General features: G+C 49.2%; 1 protein-coding gene across 1 annotated transcript; it reads left to right on the top strand.

Annotated features, from left to right (window-relative positions):
• Positions 1–864: 864 nt before the first annotated feature.
• LOC146763619 (uncharacterized) lies at positions 865–17,166 on the top strand. Its single transcript, XM_085567775.1, has 14 exons — positions 865–1,457; positions 3,078–3,212; positions 3,538–3,669; positions 5,775–5,909; positions 6,153–6,488; positions 6,911–6,994; positions 7,401–7,551; positions 7,858–7,921; positions 8,622–8,670; positions 9,437–9,549; positions 10,162–10,279; positions 11,124–11,223; positions 11,667–11,863; positions 14,950–17,166. Exons 1-14 carry the CDS (start codon positions 1,293–1,295, stop codon positions 15,115–15,117), a joined length of 1,947 nt encoding a protein of 648 aa, XP_085423901.1. The 5' UTR covers positions 865–1,292; the 3' UTR covers positions 15,118–17,166.
• The last annotated feature ends 4,918 nt before the right edge of the window (positions 17,167–22,084 follow it).

The raw sequence follows: 22,084 nt of genomic DNA, 5'->3' as shown, positions 1-22,084 counted from the left end.
GCTGAAGGTGGCCAGTGCCTGGCCAGGTAGCCAAGAAGGCCGAGGGCATCCTGGCCTGTGTCAGCAGCAGTGGGGCAGCAGGAGCAGGGCAGTGACCGTCCCCCTGGGCTGGGCAGCGCTGCAGCCAGAGCTGGGAGTGCTGTGTCCACTTGTGGGCCCCTGTGAAGCAGAAAGTCCTTGAGGGGCTGGAGCGTGTGCAGGGAAGGACACGGGAGCTGGGGAAGGCTGTGGAGCACAAGGCCAAGGAGGAGGTGCTGAGGGAGTTTCAGCCTTAAAAACAGGAGCCTCAAGAGAAACTTTCACGCACACTTCCATGGATCTATACGTGACAGTGCTCACCACCAGGGCTGTTTTTCTGCCAAACATGCCCTCACTGCCTCCAAGTGTTTTAGCCGCCAGAGGAGGGGACACTTTTGACTTGTGGTTTGTTGCTTTGCTAGGAGGTGAAGCTCTGCTTGTTTTCTCTCTTTGCAACAAGCGCAGATGCTTCTGCACAAAGTTTCCTGCACTTTTTACGCACTGGATGCGATTCTGATCCAGTCTGAGTTTTCTGTGTCTGCTGCAGCAATAGCAAAGGCCTTGCTGGCTGTTTCCTACTTTTCCATTTCAGGGCTTTAAAGAGACAAAAGCTCCTTTGTGCAGAGGCACAGTTGCATGCAGATAGGAGCCAGAAAGGACTATCAAATACATAGAGTGCATTAAATAGAGTTCTGTTGGGTTAGTCCAGTTTATTCTGGTCAGAGTGCCTTAGATTCCCAATGCTAACAAAGTTGATAATTTCTCCTTCAAAGAGGTTGTTGTGGATACAAGGAGAAAGGAGGCTATAAATGATAAGTAATGGCTGTCCATCATGCTTCTCTCTTGCCACAGATGGACGAAGGAACAGCGGTCTCTGCCCCGGCTCCCTCTGCTCCTGGTGAAGAAGCCAAAGAGCAGCAAATTGCGGAGTATGACCACGAGGCTCCATCAGTGGTCACACCAGAGCCTGACAGTTCAGAGCCAGTAAGTGCCAGTTGTGGGTGGTGCTGTCTTTAGTGCAAGGCAGTGCTGCAAGTTTTGCTTTTGTATTGCAAAGCTTTCAGATTTAAATTGTCAGTTACAGAATCAGATCATTGTAACATGATAGCAGACAGGGTGGAATACTAATTCAGAGCAATTTGCATTACAGTTGGACTAGCCAAATTCAACACCATGAGAGTGCCTAAGAATCCCATTGCAATCAAAGTTTCTCAATTTTTCCTGGATGATATGGTGGTAGATGTGAGAAGATAGGAGGTTATAAATCATAGATAATGCCCTGTTCTCATGCTTATCTCTTGCCACAGATGACAGAGGCAACAGCAGTGTCTGCCCTGGCTCCCTCTGCTTCTGAGGAAGAAGCCAAAGAGGAGCAAATTGAGGAGTATGACCACGAGGCTCCATCAATGGTCATACCGGAGCCCGACAGCTCGGAGCCAGTAAGTGCCAGTTGTGGGTGGTGTTGTCTTTAGTGCAAGGCAGAGCTGCAAGTTTCTGACCAGCCAGCTCTTGCTGTTGCTGCCTGAGGATGCTGAGTGCTGCAGTCCTGCCAGGAGCCAGCGATTTCCTGCAGGCAGTGACCTCCAGCAACAAATTGGATTTTGACCTGTCACCTTGAGGCACTGAAGAGCTGGGGGTTCTGGCTGAGCTTCTGGCTGCTCAGCTCAGGGAAGTTCTGTCTCTGGGCTTCTGCATTGCTGTGGCCAAAGGCACAGGACGTAGTGCTGCAAGTGGCAGGGCTTGGTTTGTTTGTTTTCCCTTTGTGGAAAGGTGTGTTTGGCTTGTGGAAGTGATCTGCAGTTCTCTGCAATAGTTCTTCTCTTGTACATTGTCTTTTGACTTTTGCTAAGCTGCATGAAGATGATTGTGTTGTCCAGGAACATGTGGGGTGCCATTCTTGTCGGGTATGGCCAAAGAAACCAAGTGCCTCATTGGGAAGGCTTCTTGTGTGGCAAAAAACAGAAGCAGCAATTTCCTGTGGATGCCTTTTGCAATGATGCCTGCAGATTTTGGAACTGGCATTAGGGCCTAGGGTGGGGGTGAAGCTGCAAGTCCTTGACTGCTGTCTTGTGTTGCTGAGAAGAGGCAGGATGTCTCTGAACCGGAGATGCTGTATTTGAAATCAAACGGGCAACTTTGTGGCTGGGTACCTGTGTGCGCCAAAGGACCCAGGGGTGCCAGTCAAGAGCAGCTGAAGGTGGGCCAGCGCCTGCCCAGGTAGCCAAGAAGGCCGAGGGCATCGTGGCCTGTGTCAGCAGCAGTGGGGCAGCAGGAGCAGGGCAGTGACCGTCCCCCTGGGCTGGGCAGCGCTGCGGCCAGAGCTGGGAGTGCTGTGTCCACTTGTGGGCCCCTGTGAAGCAGAAAGTCCTTGAGGGGCTGGAGCGTGTGCAGGGAAGGACACGGGAGCTGGGGAAGGCTGTGGAGCACAAGGCCAAGGAGGAGGTGCTGAGGGAGTTTCAGCCTGGACAACGAGAGCCTCGTGAGGGACCTTCTGGCACACTTCCGTAGATCCATATGGGACAGTGCTCACCACCAGGGCTGTTTCCCTGCCAAACATGCCCTCACTGCCTCCAAGTGTTTTAGCTGCCAGAGGAGGGGACACTTTTGATTTCTGGTTTGTTGCTCTGATAGCAGGAGAGGCCCTGCTTGTTTTCTCTCTTTCCAGCAAGTAAAGCTGCTTCTGCACAAAGTTTTCCTGCCCTTTTCATGCACTGGATGGGATTCTGATCCAGTTTGAGTTTTCTATGTCTGCTGCAGCAATTGCAAAGGCCATGGTATCTCCTATTTCTCCAGTTTGAAGCTCTCAAGTGCCAAATGCTCCTTTGCGCGAAGGCACAGTTGCTTGCTGATATCAGCCAGGGAGGACTATCAAATTCATAGAGTTCATCAAATAGAGTTCTGTTGAGTTAGCCCATTTTAATCTGGTTGGAGTGATTAAGAATCCCAATTATAACAAAGTCGATGATTCCATCTTTGAAGAGGTTTTTGTGGATCCAAGGAGAAACTCGATTATAAATGAGAGGTAACGGCCTGTCCCTCATGCTTCTCTCTTACCACAGATGGACGAAGGAGCAGCGGTCTCTGCCCCAGTTCCATCTGCTTCTGGTGAAGAAGCCAAAGAGGAGCAGCAAATTGAGCAGTATGACCACGAGGGTCCATCAGTGGTTACACTGGAACCTGAATCTTCTGAGCCAGTAAGTGTCAGTTGTGGGTGTTGCTGTCTTTACTGCAAGGGAGAGCTGCAAGTTTCGATTTTGCATCTCAGAGATTTCAAGAATTAAAAGGTCATTTACACAAATAGATCATTGTAACCTTTTAGTAGGCAGTGTGGAATATTTAATTCAGAACTATTTGCAGTACAGTTGGATTAGCCAATTTTAATACATGAGAGAGCCTTGGAATCCCATTTTAATCCAGGGTTCTCAATTTTCCTTGGAAGATGTGGTGGTAAATGTGAGAAGAAAGAAGGCTATAAATTGGAGGTAACAGCCTGTCCCTCATGCTTCTCTCTTGCCACAGATGGCAGAGACACCAGCAGTGTCTGTTCTGGCTCCCTCTCCTCCTGGTGACGAAACCAAAGAGGAGCAAATTGAGGAGTATGAGCGTGAGGCTCCATCAGTGGTTACAGCAGAGCCTGAATCTTCAGAGCCAGTAAGTGCCAGTTGTGGGTGGTGCTGTCTTTAGAGCAAGGCAGAGCTGCAAGTTTCTGACCAGCCAGCTCTTGCTGCTGCTGCCTGAGGATGCTGAGTGCTGGAGTTCTGCCAGGACCCATCGACTTCCTGCAGGCAGTGACAGTAGAAGGAGCAAGGTTCTGTGTATGCATTTTTTGGTGTGGTCTGTAGCTTTGTAAAGTGCATTGGAACCTGGAGGTGGGGTTGAAGCTGCAAGTCCTTGACTGCTGTCTTGTGTTGCTTAGAACAGGAAGGAAATCTTGGAACCAGGGATGCTGTATTTTTAGTCCAATGGGAAAATTTGTGGCTCATGCTGTCAAGAGCAGCTGAAGGTGGCCAGCGCCTGGCCAGGTAGCCAAGAAGGCCGAGGGCATCGTGGCCTGTGTCAGCAGCAGTGGGGCAGCAGGAGCAGGGCAGTGACCGTCCCCCTGGGCTGGGCAGCGCTGCGGCCAGAGCTGGGAGTGCTGTGTCCACTTGTGGGCCCCTGTGAAGCAGAAAGTCCTTGAGGGGCTGGAGCGTGTGCAGGGAAGGACACGGGAGCTGGGGAAGGCTGTGGAGCACAAGGCCAAGGAGGAGGTGCTGAGGGAGTTTCAGCCAGGACAATGGGATGCTCATGAGGGACCTTCAGGCACACTTCCATGGTTCCATACGTGACAGTGCTCACCACCAGGGTTGTTTCCTCAGCAAATATCCCCTCACTTTATCCAAGTGTATTTTTCTCTGGCATCTGTGGCTCTCCTGTCTTTGTTCCTTTGGTAGGAGGAGAAGTCTTGTTCATTTTCTTGTCTTTTATCTATGCAAGTCGATTTTCCTCCATCTTTTCTGTCCTTTTCCTGCACTTGTAAAGATTCTCCTTGCTTTTTCTTGTGTAAGGGGGCCCTTCTGGAGGATGCAGTATTTTTGCATGACACATTGTTTGGGACAGGGAGCTGTTTTGGTGCCAGGCCAGTCAACAGGCCCTTGCTCTTTGCTTTCTTATTAACAGTCCCTGTGTCTTTTTGCAACCCAGGAAACCAGTAGGTGTGGTGTTTGGGAATTGAGCAGAAAATCAATGCCCTTGCATTCCAGCTGGTCCCCAGAGATCAGAGGAGCTGAGAGGGGCTGGGCTTTATTTCTGCTTACAGCCCCTTTAGCACTGTCAGTGTGGTCAAGTCCATGAGAAGCACTTGGCCAAGCACAGATGCTGCAAGAGTGCAGTTCCCAGTGCAATGCTCTGGATCTGATTGTATTCCATAAGGACCTAAATGCTCTAAATTCCCTGAGAGTGTGGTTTATTGAAGGAGCAGTCTTGGGATTGCTGCTGACTGGGGCAATGGCTACCAAGTGTTGATGTGTGCAGGAATGGAAATTATAGTAACAAGAGATTATAAGAGTGAGATCTGTCTGTCTATCTGTCTATCTATCTATCTATCTATCTATCTATCTATGTAACATTTACATAATTGAATCTTCTTGGCTCTGGTCCAAAGCAGTTGGAGGTGAAAAGTTCATGTAAAGCATCCCTTTCAGGAGAGGATTAAAGACATTGACTGATTCTGAGCAGGCAGAGGTGTTTCCTCCTCCAGATGTGGTGTTTTTTTCCCCTCAGACATGGTTTCTCCCTCCAGCCACTTCTTCTTGAAGCCCCCAGTTAATGCTTTAATGTTCTGTCTGTCCCAGAGAGGTGGAAGAATTCCATATTTTAGGTGGTGAAGAGAACATGAACTCCAGAAGTGTCTCTCACAAGGGCTGAGCTCACCCAGGAAGCTACCTGCAGAGCCAGGATGGAGCTGTGGGACAGGGTGGGGTGTCAGTCACTACTGAAAGACAAACAGAGCATGGCAGAAGCAGAGGGAGGTCCTCAGCAGACCCTTGAGAAATGCCACAGCTTCCCTGTCAGCTGCCTCAGAGGCTGTTGGAGCTTCAGCCCCTGATTGCAGTGCCAGGGTCACTTTGGCATCTGTGCCTCCCCACGGGCAGAGAATGACCCAGGAGAGCTGCAGCACTGCAGTGCTTTGGGAACGTGTGAGCCCATCAGTCCTTGAGCCTTGGCCCACAAATGTTATATGGAAAGTTGAAACCCATCTTCTCTTGCTTTCTGTGCAGGTCCTTCCAGAACAAGAACAGGAGCAGCCTGCTTTGTCAGAGATGCCATGGCAGACTTGGGGAGAGCTGCTCCCAGCCCGAGAGCAGGAAGAGCAGCTCAGGCAGCAGGTGAAAGAGCCACAGGAGAAAGGCCAGGTAAGCCTGACTCACCAGGTGTCAGAGGGAAGGGCAGGAAGAGGGCATAAAACGGAGGCACTGAAAGCACAGAGCCTTGGAATCTGCCAAAGTCAGCACTGGGACAGGAGGGTTACACTGGAAGCAGAGGTGGGTAGGGCAGCAGAAAGAAGTGGCTGAATAAATGTGACTTTGAGGCTGCAAGAGGAAAAAGCTGAGCCTGATGGCAGCTCCCAGTCACTTGCCCTGCATTTGTGTGTACAGAACATCAAGGCAGAGTCAGAAGCAGAGCTGCCCGGAGCTCAGAGTGCCATCGTGGACGTGAAGAAGGGGAACAAGGAAGACATGAGAAGAATTCAAGAGGACATGAATCTCCGTCTGCAGAGGGGCGATCAACAAAACCAGGTGAGTGAAAGAGTGGCAGCCACTCCACTCGTGAAAGATCCTCTCTCTTGTATTTTACAGAACTTGAAGGAACAGCTGGACACGGAGTTTCAGAAAGTTCACAGTAAGATGAAAGCAAAGGAGAAGAGGCAGGAAGAAGAAATTAAAATCATCAGAGAAAAGCTTAATCCTCTCCCTCAGGCTCTACAAGAGCAAGTGAGTGAAAGAGGGATAGCCACCGCAGTCACCAAACTGGTGGTTTCTGCCCTTCTTGCCTTTCCAGTGCAGAGCTGCAGGGAGTGAGGTGATGCCTCTGAGTGCCATCCTGCTGTAGTGTGTATCACACTCACTCTGAAGGATTTCCTGGTGTGCTGAATCTCACCTGCTGCCCTGGACAGAGGGACTTGTCCTTTGGCCTTTTGGCCAGCAGTCATCCAAATTGATTCCTGGTGGCCTGTTCCTGCTCTCCTTGTTTCTTGAGGTGTTTTTACAGGGGAGCATGATGACCCAGAGGGAGGATTGAAAGAAGCTGTCTGTACCCCTTGTAAATCTGTTCTTTCCCTTTCCTTACAGTCAATGACTCTTGACTGACAGAGATAAGCTGTAGTCTCTGACTGCTTTCTTCTGTTTAACTTGAGGTGAAAGTGTTGACATCTCACCGGGCAGCCTACAAAGACTTCCAGCAAATGGGTGGCAATGAAGATCCCCAGGCTTGGCATGAGGTACAGGAACTGTCCCCACCAAAGCTGCTACAGGTTGAGCATGACCTGAAGATGGTGCAGGAAAAGAGGACACAGTGGGAGGAGGCAGAACATTTGAACAAGGAGCTGCAAGTGTGTCTGAATCCCTTGGAGGGGGAAAGGAATCCTTGAGAGGAAGCAGAATGGTCATTGTGGCAGTGATCCTTCAGAAAATCCATGAAAATGGAACATGAATCTGGCCATGAACTTGAGTAGAGCTAGCCTTTGGTTTTGACCCATCCAGTTTGAGAAGTGGACATCAGAAAAAACCCATTTAAGATCCCTGCATGTGGCTGAGAGCACCTTCCTAAGGGCTTGCATTTGAAGTGGGATCTCAGGCTAATCTCTGCCAGGGACCTTTCCTACATGAACTCACTTCTTGTCACAGATCTACAAGGGCTTTGTCAAACCTGCTGCAGGAGCAGCATTGTCTAAAGGAGCCTTTGCTCCCCAACCTGAGAAGTGGAACCGGGGCCATTTGCTCATCTCCAGCGCTGCTCAGCAACAGGAGAACAAGGATGACTCCCTGGAGCAACTGAGTACGTCGGCTGTATTTCTTCTCTGAGGGACAGTGTATTGTGTGCATGTTTCAGCATAGCTGTACCAAATGGTTTTCCTGAGTTTGGTGTCCCAGGGACATTTTGAGACATTTCCCCATGGGAACTGCTGTAGAAAATCAGTCTCTGTGCTGGCCACTTGTGCTGCAGAGCCGTCTGCCTGGTTGATGTTGTTACCCAGGAAACCACAAGAAGTTCAAAGCTCCAAGCTCTGGGGCTGCCTTTTGCATTTCCTGGAAGCTGGGGTCTTTGCTTTAAAGTGAGCATCTTGCATTTTGTTTCCCTCAGGGAAAATAGTGAACATGGAAAATCCTGTGGGGAAATATGCTGAACTGGAATATATTGGCAGCGGGTGAGTCCAACCACAGTTACTTCTCCATAACCATGGGCCAGGTGTTTTTCTGGTGGAATATCTATGCAGTGTGAAGTCAGGCCAGCTGCAAACAGACATCTATGGCCATGTTCAGACACTGGGGATAGATTGTCCCATCTCTCAGTGCTGCTCAGAATTTGTGAGTGTGCCCTGAAGGTGTTGTCAGAGACACATCCATGCTGCCAAGGTCTCTTGCCTTCAGCAAGGAACAGGACCTGGAAGATCTCCTTGTCTCTCAAGTGTGGGACAGTTCTCTGTTAATTTCCTTAGCATTTCTGTATCTCTCCAAATCATACAGCCACACTAATAAAAGGGCAAGAAACTTGCATGCCTGAAAGAGCAACCTACTCCCTGATAGCTGTCAGATAACTTTCCAAGAGTTTGCTGAAGGGAATTCTCCATGGTAAGGATGAAAACTATGAAAACTGCACAGTTTAGAACCTGAAACCTGAGATGAAAGAAGGAGCTCTCTTTAGGAGCTGAGGCAGTAAACCCCAACACTTCAGGGACAGGCCCAGTGCCCATGCACTTGAGAGGAAAATGCATCAGCTGCCTTCTGGCAGAGCCCTCCTGCATCCTGCAGGTCTTGGTCATTTACAGCAGAGATCTCCTGTGTGGGCTGGCTTTCACTGTGAGATCTAAATGGCTTGTCCTTTCTTTGCTGCTTTTTTGTCTCTAGGACTTTTGGATTTGTGGTTAGAGCAATCAACAAAGCCACAGGAGTAGAGGTAAATGTCAACATCCCCCACAGACTCTGCTGCACTCAAGGGCTTTCCCCTCTGGTGTGGGCAGCTGTGGCCAGAGCTTTGGGTAGAGCTGTGCTGAGGAGGCACAAGAAACACAGACTGGCACCAGCCTGCAAAATACATCGGGGACAGTCTTTGTCCTTCTCAGCTGCCAGAAGGAAGTCATGCAGGGCAGCAGTCCATTTCAGAGAAGGATGTGCTCACTCGCTCTCAATTGCTAAAACAAAGGTGGTGCCTTAGAGCATCTCACTGCTCTTTGGGGCTACAGCTTCAGAGTCTTGAATTCTCACTTCTGGTTGCCAGCAAATACATCTGAAAGTTACTGGTAGTTCTTTAGCCACCTCCAGTGCTGCACTTGGGAACTGCACATAGGGGGAGATCTGCAAGGCGTCCCTAGAAGCCCCAAGCCCTGCCCATAGCCCAGGATGTAGCCACAGAGTATTCAGGCATGGATTACTTCTTCTGAATCCCATACAAAGCAGCAGGGAGTGGGCTCAGAGATTTGTGGGTGATAGTTGAGACACCACTGTCACCAAGTGTTCACGGCAAAACCTCAGTGGCCACGTGTCCTGTAACTGGCCCCCAAGGGAGTGGAGCAATGGGCTATTGCAATGTCAGTTCCTAATTACTGCAATGCCTGATCACAAGGCAGTCTGGCACAGCTCGGCTGTGTCATTGCAAAATTACTCGCTCCAGGTGGTTTTGTGCCACCAACTTCTCAAGTTACTGGTTTTCAATGTCATTTTAGGTGGCCATAAAGAAAATAAATCTCCAAGGACCGAGGAAGAAGGAACTAAAAGTCAATGAACTCATGGTTGTGAAGATAAATAAGAATCCCAACATCGTCAACTATTTAGACAGGTGAGTTGTTGTAAATGTTTGTTTACATTCTGCAAACATGCAAGGATATTCAGTGGCAGAAAATAGAGCTGTAATTATTGGTGAATTATTACTGCTCTGCTCATGTCCAATGGCTGGGAAGAGAGTGCATCTTGTCTGCAGGAGTATTCCCTGGCACACATAGTTTGAAAATTATTCAAAAACCTGCATCAGTCATATCTAACTAAATCAATAGGCTGTAAGTTCACAGCCACCACATTATTTTGGGGCTTGATTTTTTTCAACAGTCCTCTTACATCTGGGTAAACTAACATGGATTTTCCTTGGATTGTGTCCCCTCTTTTCCATTGCTTTGCATGCCAGGAAGACTAGGTGGTTATTTCCAGAAACACGCAGTGGGACAGGCTTTTTTATCTGTTCCTAAACTGCAGTTTTTACTTGCTGGCTATTTGAGGCCTCTCCTTTTTCAAAGCTGTGCCTTTCTTCTCGAGACAGGTTGCAAACAATGCACAGCCTAGAGGGAATGTCTATTCCCTTTATTCTGTCCTTGTCACAAAGGGACTTGGAAATAAGAATCAAGAAAACAAACTAACCATGCATGTTTACCTCCATGCTCTTGTTTCCTTCTTTCAGCTACCTTGTGGATAATCAATTCTGGCTGGTTATGGAGTTCATGGATGGAGGCACTCTGAGCGATGTCATCAGCAAGACCTACCTGTCTGAAGAGGAGATAGCAGCCATCAGTCGGGAGGTCAGGAATCCCACCTGTGCTTCAGAGGGCTTGGGCAGGATTGTCTGGGAAACGGGCTCGGAACAGAGAGGTTTCATGTATAAAGTTTTGTTTCCCTAGTGCCAGTATGCTATGGGCAAGTAAAAGCATCTCAAGGGAACTGCCTGCCAGTGCCCCTGCACTCACTGTACTCAGTTCTTGTACTCTTCTCTCCTACTCTTGTATTCTCCTTCTGCCTCCTGTATTTGTATTTGCTCTTCCCCACCTTGCCTCCTTAAACTTTTATCTTCAACCTATCTGCACTGCATTCCTTGCCTGTAAAAGCAAAGGTGCTGGTGGCAGGATTTGAAATGATCAGCTGAGAAACAGAGACTCATTTCTCACAGTCCTCAACTGAAAAGAACAGTAGTGCAGCCAAAATGCTCTTTGCTTCAGGAAGGTGACTGATGTTATACTCTAAGTCTGTGCTGAGGCCAGCAACAAAACCTTCGTCATGCAGCCTCCCACCCAAAAGTGATCCGCTTCACACCAGAGAGAGGGACTTTTTCTTTCTTGGCCAAACCCCTCCTTTGCCCTCTGCATGGAGAAAGCACATCCACTGCAGCAGCAGTCATCCTGGCAGGTTTGCAGGGGACAGTCTAGAACAGCAGGTGCTGTTGCTCTTTCAAAAGCTGACATGCCTTTCCGTAGAAAGGTCCTCCTCTGCAAGTGTTGGAACACAACTCTTCCTCTCAGTGGCACTGTGTTCTGCCATTACTTGCCATTCCCCTGGGGAATGGGAATCTTTTAGAGTCTCTGTTTCCTTTCTGGTGTGATGAAATCACATCACTAATTTTTGCCCTCCTGTTTCTGTTTTCCCTCTCAGTGCCTGCTAGGATTGGATTTTCTTCACTGGAACCACGTGATCTACCGAGATGTGAAGAGTGACAACATTCTTCTCAGAACCAATGGCTCTGTCAAGCTGGGTCAGTATATTCCTGGTCAGGTGCAGCGTTCAGGGATGTGGGGTGAGGGGCTGCTTTGAGTGGCTGCCAGCTCCCCAGAAATGGTGCTGGTGGCAGTGCAGGGCCCCACCGCTGTGAGCTGAGGGCACGGTTGCAACGTGCACAGGGGTATAAGGAACCACGAGAAGTCAAGGGTGTCATTGGTGTGATTTTGTCTCTTCCAGAGGGAGGGAGCCACAAACTAAAGCTTCAGGGGAATAAAGGCCACTGCTGTGAGCAGCGTTAAAAAAACTGGGATTTTTTTGGAAGTGGCCAATTTCATATGTCCTTGGCTAAAGCCCCAAGGAAACCGAGCGTGGACAGTTCTCCAGGAGATTCAACAACACATAGACTGAGAGTGGGGAATTCTTTTGCTTGGTTTCCTAACTTGAGCTGGCTTTCATGGTATGTTTGTTACTCCACAGCTGACTTTGGCCTCTTTGCTCAGCTCACCCCTGAGCAGCGTCGACGGAGCTCAGTGGCCGGCACTTCTGGCTGGATGGCGCCTGAAATGCTGACAGGTCAACCATATGGCCCCAAAGTGGACATATGGTCTTTTGGAATCGTGGGCATCGAAATGGTGGAACGAGAAGTTCCTCACAGGAATGAAACTCCTGTTTCGGTAAGGTGCAAATACTCCCTGATCCCACCTGTCTTTCTCACCTGTCCCATGTCCTGTGTGCCATTGGACAAGTCCCGTTGCCATCTGCTGGCACCACTTCCACCAAGGTCCCCTTCTAAACATGTCCCTGCAGCACGTCAGCATCTGCTGTACATTTGGTTGCATCAGAAGTGAAGTGGCAGTTCAGAAACCTGCCATTTTGGCCTCCAGCCTGCCTGACATTTCTCATTTGCTTTTTGAACTCCGTTGGTGCTCTGTCTCTTGTGAGAACCCCGGCCTTGCTCTGGGGTCTCATGTGGTGCTGAAATTCCTCCTCCAACCCGTGCTTCCAAAGAAAAACTCCGCAGGCTTTAGCTGTTCGGTCTCAAGGCAGTTTATTGCTAGTTATCTAACAGATTATGTTCTTGGACTGCGGCTATTTGATCAGCGGCCTGGGTAGAGGCACACACACACCCTGACATCCTCTCTATCTGCTGTCTTCTTCGTCTCTCTTCCCGCCCAGGGCTGCTGCTATCTTTTATAAGGTATATTACGTATAACATGTTTACAATTATTCCCCAATACCTACTACCTACGTTGCCAAGTGTTTTTCTACTCTAAACCAATCTGTGAGTGCCAACATCACCAAGAACATGGAGGTAAGGAAAAAGAAGGAGGAAGAACAGGATCAGCCCACTTTCCTCCATCTTAGAACTTCTGACCCCCATGTACAAAGTGAAAACCCCCCTGTACATGTGTTAAAACCCCCCTGTACAATACTAAAAAATTTTCCCCTCTACTTTGTAACTACTTTTACTATACTATCTAACCTTTTGTGACTGCTTGTTCCACCTCCAAAGCTGGTAATTCATTCCATGGCTCAAACTCAAAATCACAGCTGTTTTTCAGCTGTCTGCCAGGGTCTAGAATGCTTCTGACCAAGGCCTGGAACCTCTAAAAATGTCTGAGAGACATTTTGAGTTCCCACAGTCTCTGAAGGGCAAGAATTTTTCAGTGGAGAGGTTAGACATGTGATAAATATCCTGAGAAACTGAGGTCAGACCTTCCCAGATTCAATTTTATCGGAGAAGAAAAAAAATGAAAAAGAAAAAGAAAAAAGAAACAACCACCAAAGCAATGCCCAAGTAGTTTTGTGTAGGAGTGACAGTGGGTAGGATGGTCGGGATGGAGGGAGATGAGAGATCTTTGAAGCCAGGTCTTGGAACTTTCAGTTTATTGCAAAGGGCGTGGGTGCAGGGCCCTGCTTGGAGCTGCCAGCCACAGCTCAGAGCAGTCCCGAAAGAGGAGCCCAAAAGAGAGACCTGAAAGAGTGAGGAAGTTCCTGTTACAATACAATAAATCTTCTTCTGGGCTGAATATTCAAATTTTCACTAACCAATCTAGTACAAGATACAAACACTAGAGCATTTACCTACAGCCTATAAGAATCATTACATTACCATACTGTGTTACATTTTAAACGATAAAAACTACTCTTTGGACCCTTTCTGTCAAGCTAGTAGGGTCTGCTCTGACCCTTGGACCTGTCTGCCAGCAGAGGGTATAGTTTAATCAAAAGGGGATTACCTTCAGCTGGCCATACCATTGTTTTCCAGTTGTTCATTAACTAAGGCTAGTAACTATCTCAAAGCTTACTTTCATTTCAATCTCGCTTACAGTTTCCATATTCTCAAAATCTTTTTCCAGGCATACATATTTGTAAGGTTTTCCCGTTTCATCTTCCCCAATAGTTTTGGTTTCTTTTTCTTTTTTCAACCACAGCACATCAAGTTTCCTCCATACTGTAGCATCTTTTCCAAGACCTGTGGGTCTTCAGAACTTCCAGGCTTTCAAATCATCTGTACATTGTTCAGTCATGTGTGAGGGTGGCCTGGATAAGTTAAGGATGTGTTTTTCTCCGACTGCAGTAACACTAAACCCTTGGCTGTTTCTGGGTACTTCAACAAGTTGATGAGCTTGCAGCCCGGTGCCTGGGGCTGGGACCCAACGTGGGCGGTTGATGCCGGTGCTGTGTTCCTTTACCACAGGAGCAGGGACATCCCTGGCTTGCACAGTTCTGAGGACAATGAGGACTCCAGCTCCCCACCATGTCCAGTGGCTGAGCTCAGTTGCAGAGAGACAGGATAAAACCCCCTTTGTGACCTCTGGGCGTGCAGGAAAAAGAAAGAAAGCTGCCATAATTATTTATACTCCAGGGGACTATGCTTGCTGTTTTAGGCTTGGAAATTTTCCTCTGAGTTGAAGAGGATAATAACAAAGTCTTTTTGGTCACCATCTATTTCAGTGCCACCAGCACAGAGCTGTTACTATTGTGATGGGCATTTTTATGGAGACCAGGCTGCAGCCTGGTGTCATGGAGAGCCTGTCAAAACCTCCCACTTCTTACCTACACTGTTTGCGATGGGGGCGCCATTAATGCATTGACTTCTTCTTCAGATTTGACCTTGAAAAGGTTTCCTTTTGCCACATAAAGAGGCTGAAACTTGCAGCTGAGAGACAGAGCTGCAGGTGGCTCCTGTGTGCCCAAGCAAGCATTTTCATCCCAATACATGTGTGCAGGCATCTTAAAGGGTCTGTGTTGAATATGAGATTCCAAATGTTTGTTTCCTTACTTTGAGGAATACCTGGTGGATTTCTTTTCTTGCCTCCCATGTACCACTGTTTTCTAGAAGAGGACAAGAAGCTCAATGAGTTTTGGTTTATGACCACTGTGCTTAAGGGACCAACAAGCACTGCAGAGATGCCTTTCCTGTACTAATCCTTGGAAATAGTAGAGTTAGTTAGTGTAGCAGAGCCCATATTCCGGAAAGCCTGTCAGGGTGGTGTGAATCCTGCAAGAAGGAAACATGCTTTGCTGATGTAGCTCCCACTAACTGGGTCAGTCAATGAAATTGACTGCCAAGGCACGATCAGCAGGATGTTGGAAAAGCCGTGGCTTTTTGTTGGTAAAGGAAAGTCATCTTTCCTTTACCATCTGCATCTTACCAGAACCTGCTCTGCAGAGTGGAGCTTAAACACTGGGCTCAGGGAGAGCAGTTACAGATGGGAAAGAAGCAGGTGGAGCCTCGTGTTTCCTTTTCCTGCAGGCTGAACTCCTGATAGCCAGAGGAGAGAGACCACAGCTGCGGCAGCCCAACCGATCCTCACCTCACCTGTGTGACTTCCTGAGCTGCTGCCTGCAGACAGACCAAGAACAGCGCTGGCCTGCCAAGAGGCTCCTGCAGGTAAAATGCCAAGGGGCTGAGGTGAAATAGTGTCCGAGGGATGGGCTCCTCCTCCACTGAGGCCCGAGGCATCAGATGAGCCCCCTTCCTCCTCACCTCCACTCTTGGTGCTCTTCAAATGAAAATGCTGAGGAGTGCTAGACTGGGCTGGGCTGGCAGGGCTCTGTAAAGTCCTCTGGTCCAACTGTCCTGAAATGAGCAGGGATATCTGTAAAGAGATCAGGTTGCTCAGAGCCCTGTCCCACCTGAAGTGGAATGATTCCAGGGATGGAGGCACCTACAAGCTCTTGGGACAACCTGTGCCAGGGAGACACCATGTTCCAAGTAAACAAGTTCTTCCTTAGACCTACTCTGATTAGATCCCCATGTGTTTAAGACTATTCGCCCACACTCTCTTGTAACTGGCCCTGTTAAAAAAGGTGTTCCCCACTTTCTTCAAAGCTACTCTGAAATCTTGGAAATCAGCAATAAAGTCTCCCTGGGGCCTGTTCTTCACAAAACTGAATAACTCCACCTCTCTGAGCATTTCCTGAGAGGACAGGTGCCCTGTTTTCTGGCTGTTTCTCTTGCCCTGATTTGGTGGGGTGTTCAGTTTTATCTAATGGCAAAAGAACTGAAGTACAGTAATGCAGGCTAGAGAGACGTGAAATGGTGGTGGAGGAACCCAAGGCTGCCAGTCCTGGCAGAGCACTCTGCAGAGATTTGGCTGTGGGCAGGAGGGGCTGTGAGGGACTCACTGTGAGCCTCTGAGGGTCCCTGGTTTGTGCCCCCCACCCCATCCTTAGAGGTTTCTGGCACACAAACAGGGACAGCTGAGAGGGACTTGTCCCAGCCCCATCTGCTGCCTGGCACACTCAGGCAGAGGGGAACTGGCCCAGGCTGACTGCCAGGTTGTGTGGCAGAGAGGGAACTGCAGGACCCAGCACCGCTCGGCTGGCCCTGCTGGGAAGGAAGGTGCCATCCAGCACAGGAGGGGCAGGGCATGGAAAGGCAGACACTGCTCTGTGTGCCTGTGGAAATCAGCACGGTGCCTGTCTTTCCAAGACAGGGACCTATGGGAGTCATTGGAGCTTCTTGAAAGGAAGAAACCCCGGGGACAGAAAGCACCATTTCTAGGGCACTGGCAGGGCAAAAATCCCGGCAAGATGGAGAAACCAGAATAAATGGATGAGTGAGATTCTGGGCCAGGTTTGCCTGTGATGGCAAGGTCCTGCACATGACGACTAGGGAGCAGATGGTCCCGTTGGTTTACTTTCTGGGTCTTTCTAGGAGTTATAGGAATCCTGATTGAGTCTGTGATGTACTGAGCTTGGAAACTCATGGTTCACTGTTCTTTGTTGTTTTTTTCCTGTGGATTAGCATCCATTTGTAACAGCAGCCAAGCCAGCATCCACCCTGGCACCACTCATCAGCTCAGTGAAGAAGAAGAAGACAAAGAAGACAAGAATCTAACAATCAAGATATTACCAAGTTAGAGTAGGATTGCAGAGTAGGACTCTAGAGTAGGATTGTTAAGTAGTTTTGTAGTATAGGTTTATAGATAGGATTATAATTAAAGTTTTCAAAGCATCAAATCATTTGGAAGGTTCTCTTCCTTCTGACCCCTTCACAAAAGATTTCCTTCTGAATTGCCAGTTGTCTTTTATTGGTGCTAAGACATGCTTATGGCTCCTTTGGTATGGTTTGTAAGTGGAGAAGGCTCTTCTTCATTCATCCTCTCCAGACCACACTGCCTTTGGCATACGGCCCACGGGCCCTGTTTGGCACATCTGTGGCACTTCCAGTTGAGACAGAAAGGGCAATGGCATTTTCAGGAAAAAGCAAAGGGTGAGTTGTGCAGCCAAAACATCCTGTGCAGATGCAGGCCTTCAGCTGTGACTCGAGAGCATTTGGGTGCCTGCCACTTGGATTTGTATCACAAAGGGCAAAGTCTTTGGCTGGAGGAGAGCCTCGCTCAGCGGAGAAAGCAGAAAGATCAGAGAGGTGCTCTGAAAGGTCTCCTGCGGTGCAGAGCTGTCAGCGAGTGTGAGCTGAGAGCGGGCCCGGCCCTGCCCGGCGTGGAGCCGCAGCAGAGCCCTGGCAGAGCCCGGAGCAGCCTGAGCCTCGGCAGGGCCAGGCTGCAAGGAGGCCCTGGTAGCTGCAGGAGGCACAGCCCGGCCCTGCGTGCCTCTTGCTGGCAGCGGGCGCATCCTCCGCTCTCAGAGCCCAAGCGCAGCCGGCTGCTCCCGAGGGCAAGCGGAGCCCTGCTGGGCACAGCCCAGCCTGGAGGCATTGGCCCTCTGGAGTCTGCCCGAGGAGAGAAAGGCCAAGGGCAGCCGAGGCCCGCTGGCCTGGCTCAGCATTCCCACTCTTGTGCCGCTGCCCTGCGACTCCTGGCAAAGGTCAGCAGTGTGTGCAGCACCCTGGGCACCGGGGCAGGGAGCCGGGCTGCTCGGCAGGCTGGAGCACAGGGCAGCGTCCTTCGGGCACGGCACTTGTGCCAGGGGAGCCGAGGCCAGCGGGAGGCAGGGACAGCTTGTCAGCTCACGGCTGCAGGAGCCAGTGCCTCACACAGCTCTGGGAGGCAGCGCCTGCAATCCTGCAGCTCTGCACTGAGCCACAGCAAAGCTGGGAGCTGCAGAGTGCTCTGCAGAAATATTCAGGGCCGGCAGGCCAGCCTGCTTTGTGCTCCCTGGCACACAGCAAGCGCTGTGCCACGCCGCAGCTGGGAGCTGCTGGGAGAGAGGTGCTAGAGATAAACTCTTAGGTACAATTAAATGGAGACAAAGTCATTAAAGCAAAGGAGAACATTCTTCTTAGTAAGGGTTCAACTGAGCTGGGTATACTTCCTTTTGGTCTGGTGTTCAACCCATCCCCCCACCTCCCCCGCCTTTTCCAGCTCACAGAAACACAAAAAAAATTAACTTGAAGAAATTCAAACCATAATTAACAAGACCTAGCACCAACAACTTTCATTCTTTTTTTCTAATGACCTTTTGGCTGCAGCAAAATATTACCTCCTATCTCTCAGAGGGAATCGGGGATGAGCCTGAGCCTTGTGCTTGACTAGTGATCTGATTTGGAAGGGAGCAGAAGGGTTTCAGCAGGCAACTTGTGTTTCCTTTATTCATTTCTGAAGGAAAGACGCAGTGTGGCTTCAGTCAGCAAAAGCATTTGCCAGTTGCATTGACGAAATGCTTGTGAGCAATTCCCAGGAAAGGGATGTGTCGAGGAAAAGTTTAATCCTAACAAATCCTGCATTCCTTTAGCTGTAGCAGGCGGTGTTGCGCCCTCTATTCCCCCGTGCAGTGATTAATGCCTGCAAATGGCTCTCCCGGCCCTGCCAGTGAAGAGAGCGCTCCCCTGAGCAGGTTCTGTGCTTTGCTTTGCGGCGGCAGCTGCCGCTGGCCGGGCAGGCAAAGTCTCTCGCTGGCCGTGCCGAGGTGGCGGTGGCTGCGTGGGCCCTTCTGGCCCTGCCGCGCTCAGTTCGGGCCGTGCTGGCCTCCCCTGGCGCCGTCCCGGGGCTGCTCCCGGCACAGGCAGCGGGAGCGTTCCCGCTCCTGGCCCCGGGCCCGCTCCTGGCCTCGGCCGCAGCTGCTGGCGGCGCTGGGATGAGCCCCGGCAGCACGGCCCGGCGGCCCTGCTGGGAAAGAGCCCCGAGCCCGCCGGGAAGGGGCCCCGCTGCCCCGCAGCACCCCTCGGGGGCACACACAAAGCCGGCTTCTTTCCCTCTCTTTTTCCTCTCTTCGAAATGTTGTGCTACAGGCGGCACCAGCTTTTCTAATTGGCTTAGCAGTGCGCCTGCTCTCAGAGCCACTCAGGGATTGCTTTTGCCTGGCACAGGGAGAGCTTATGGCAGCTCCTCACAGGAGTGCCTCACTTTCCCGGCTGGCTTCTTTCCTCCTCTCCAAAAATTGACCCATGCAAAACCAACAAAACCGGCCACGGGTGCTCCTGGGGCTGGGAAACCTGGAGGCTTAGAGAAAACTTGAAAAACTTGTGTGGGGCCCTTCAAAAACCTCATGTGGCTTCATATCCAGACACACAGCTAAAGCCCAGATATTTCTCCATTTTTTATCTTTTTAACTAAGAAAGGAAGTTAGATTGTATCAAAGAAAATTCTATAAAGCAATGAAATGCATATGTACACTTTCCTTATAGCCTTGGGATCTTACTCCTTAAAAATTGCTAAGTTTCTCTATCAGTCTATTTGCAAAGTAACTGTTTATCCTAATAAATTTAGATGCATTTCTCCTTTGATTACAAATTAAACATTGCACCTTCAAGGCATATCCAGGGATGCACAGGTGACATTGCGCTCATTGTCTCAAACAAGGTGAGTGCAAACATAGAAATTCCTGTTATTACCTTCCCATGCATAGTTTTTACCTTTCTGTAATCTCAAATTACCTCAGTTCTGTGATTATATTAAAAGCCATGGTCATAATTTGGTTCTAAAATAAGAAAACATACAAATTAGTATTTCAGTCATAGCAGTGGCAGATCTTTTAGGTTTAATCCAATTCCTGCTATATTCAGAAACCTGCTATTGGCTTCAACAGGAGTTGGCATGGGTGCTTAACCAGGAATAAATCTGGAAGGTAGTTGTCAGTGATTTTCAGCATGAAAATGTTTTTATAGACACTGTAAAGAGAAGTGACAGCTGGCAAATACTCAGAGTCAGGAAACTCTGCAACCAAAACCTCCAAATGAAACACCTCTCCTTTTACAGACCTAGCCTTCAAAGACCTCTCTCAGATCTGTGGAGTTCATGGGAACCTCTAGCACCTTTATTTATAGTACCTTTAGTACCTTTCTTTATAAAGGTAGATTATAATTGAAAGCTGTGAACACAAAGGGAACATTTAGGCACATGCAGTGTCTTTAGATGCTGCAATCTATGTTTGCTTTTGCTCTACCATACTCCAGTGTATTTGGGACAATAATAGTTATGCAAACCTGTGTGTCAGTGTAGTTAATCACAGTGGTATTGTGTGGATGGATGGATGGATGGATGTACAAAGCCTTGAGATAGAAAATACAAGTTCAGACTTCGTTAATTATTACTGATAGATTTAGAGTGCTTTGGTTGATCTGATTTTGTAGGGTTGCAGTATGTCTTATCTTAAGACGGTCCGTAAGATATAACTCTCTACCTCACACATGAGGTATTCTGCCAAGCAGAACAAAACACCTTGAGACAATTCTAAGATTTTTGAGAATTATAGTCCATGCTTTGTTTATGTATAGCGACTATTTATTGAATTAGCATTCCCCAAAGGCAGATTTGGATTCAGCAGTGGGGAACAAAGCAATACGGACCCCCTCATGCATCCAAAGGAGATCCCTTTATTGTAAAAATCACACCCTTTCTATGCCTTTAATCTCAACCTGACATCGCTGAAACCAAACCGAGACCTGACAGAAGTGAACAGAAAGAAGGCACCCACTGGCTGGTGTTAGCGAATATCAGAGATGAGCTTGCTGCCAAGCCCCGGGATTGACTGACCAGGGCTTCTCCCTCTCAGATCTCTTATGAAGCTGCAAGCATTTCACTGGCCAGATCCCAAGGGCCGTGGAGTTCAGACCAACGAGAATATCCCAATTTCAAATGCTCTGTATAAGGGATGGCCTGGGAAATGAACATTGTCAGTGCCACACGACCCTCGGGGCTGAGTGATCTCTGCCTCCTAGATCTCTTAGACCTGTGGAGTTGTGTGATTTATATGTTTTTATGTATTTGCATTATCTATTGGTTTGTCCCGGTACACCCCGATTACAACTTGGTTTGTTCCCTGTTTTCCCGCCTGGTCCTCCCTTCCCGCCTTTCCAGTATTTGTCCATCATCCTGGAAAGTGCAGAGTCATTCCCCTGTCTCCTCCCAGGTGCCTTGTCTGTCACTCGGTGTTCCTTCCCCTCCATCTGGAAGTTTCTGCTCAGGGCACCGAGTGATTGGACGAGGGCCTGGGGCCCCTCCCATACCCCTACCCCATTGGACCAGGTCAGATCACCCCATCCCGGAGCCACTCCCTTCCCCTCTCCTCCTTGGTTCCCCAATATCCCTCCCTCAAGGTTTACCCCTCCCATAAAGTTTATAACCCGGTGTCAGACCCAGTTCGGGGTTCCAGTTGGCTGGCACCTCTTCTGTGCACTTGGCCCTGTTGGCCCTGAATAAAGAAGATTTAGCCCCCAGCTGGATCCGCCTTTCATTCACGCCGATGAGGCTCGCCAGCGCTATCCCAGGGACCCACAAAGGCACCCTCCAAACCCTATCAAGGAGCAGCGGGGGGTGCCTCCACTGCCCACTCTCGCCCCAGGAAGAGCTAGCCGGCGCTAGAGAGATCAGGGATCTGGGGCGGGAGCGCGGCATAGACCCACCACGCCCTTGGGACACCCGGGCTGGAACTGCTGCTCCACCCGGCCCAGCCCCAGCTCGGACCCAGCACAGGGAGAGGGGACATAGGGGGCACAGAGGGAAAAGCAAGAGGTGAAAAAGGCAGCTGAGGGGGGGAAAGAGGTCAAAATGCAGCCTAGGCCTACACAGCTCAATCTATGCATCTAAACTTCCACATACCTCCAACTAAATAAATATGCACATTTCTAAATCTATATCCAAGCATGTAAATATATGCATGTCAATGTAGCTATGTAAATGTTACTCTATAAATATATAAATTTAAATCTCAAAATCTATAAATGTAACTACATCCATATAAATATAATTCTGTCCCATCTATAGTGATATATCTCACTTGGCAGTTGGAAGCCTGCTCTTCAAAGAGCCAGAATCCTTCCAAATGTTCAAAACTTCAGAAGTTTTGAAGTGTCCCAATAAGCTCAAAGTATTTGCAGTGCAAAGGGCACCCAGGAGAGCTTGAAACACAGACAGTCCCAGCTGCCACAAAGAAGCCCAACCTTGTTCTTTCTCTGTGTTGACACAGAGACCTCAGTCCTCACAGAAATGGCTGGAGCTGAAGGCTTCTGGGAGTGGAGTTATGAACTAGCACCATTCCCTGCC

Source organism: Lonchura striata, chromosome Z (genome assembly GCF_050655825.1).
Source record: "Lonchura striata isolate lonStrDom1 chromosome Z, ASM5065582v1, whole genome shotgun sequence".
Classification (NCBI taxonomy): Eukaryota; Metazoa; Chordata; class Aves; order Passeriformes; family Estrildidae; genus Lonchura; species Lonchura striata.
Note: the sequence above shows the minus strand (reverse complement) of the source record. Positions and strands in the feature narration are given on the sequence as shown.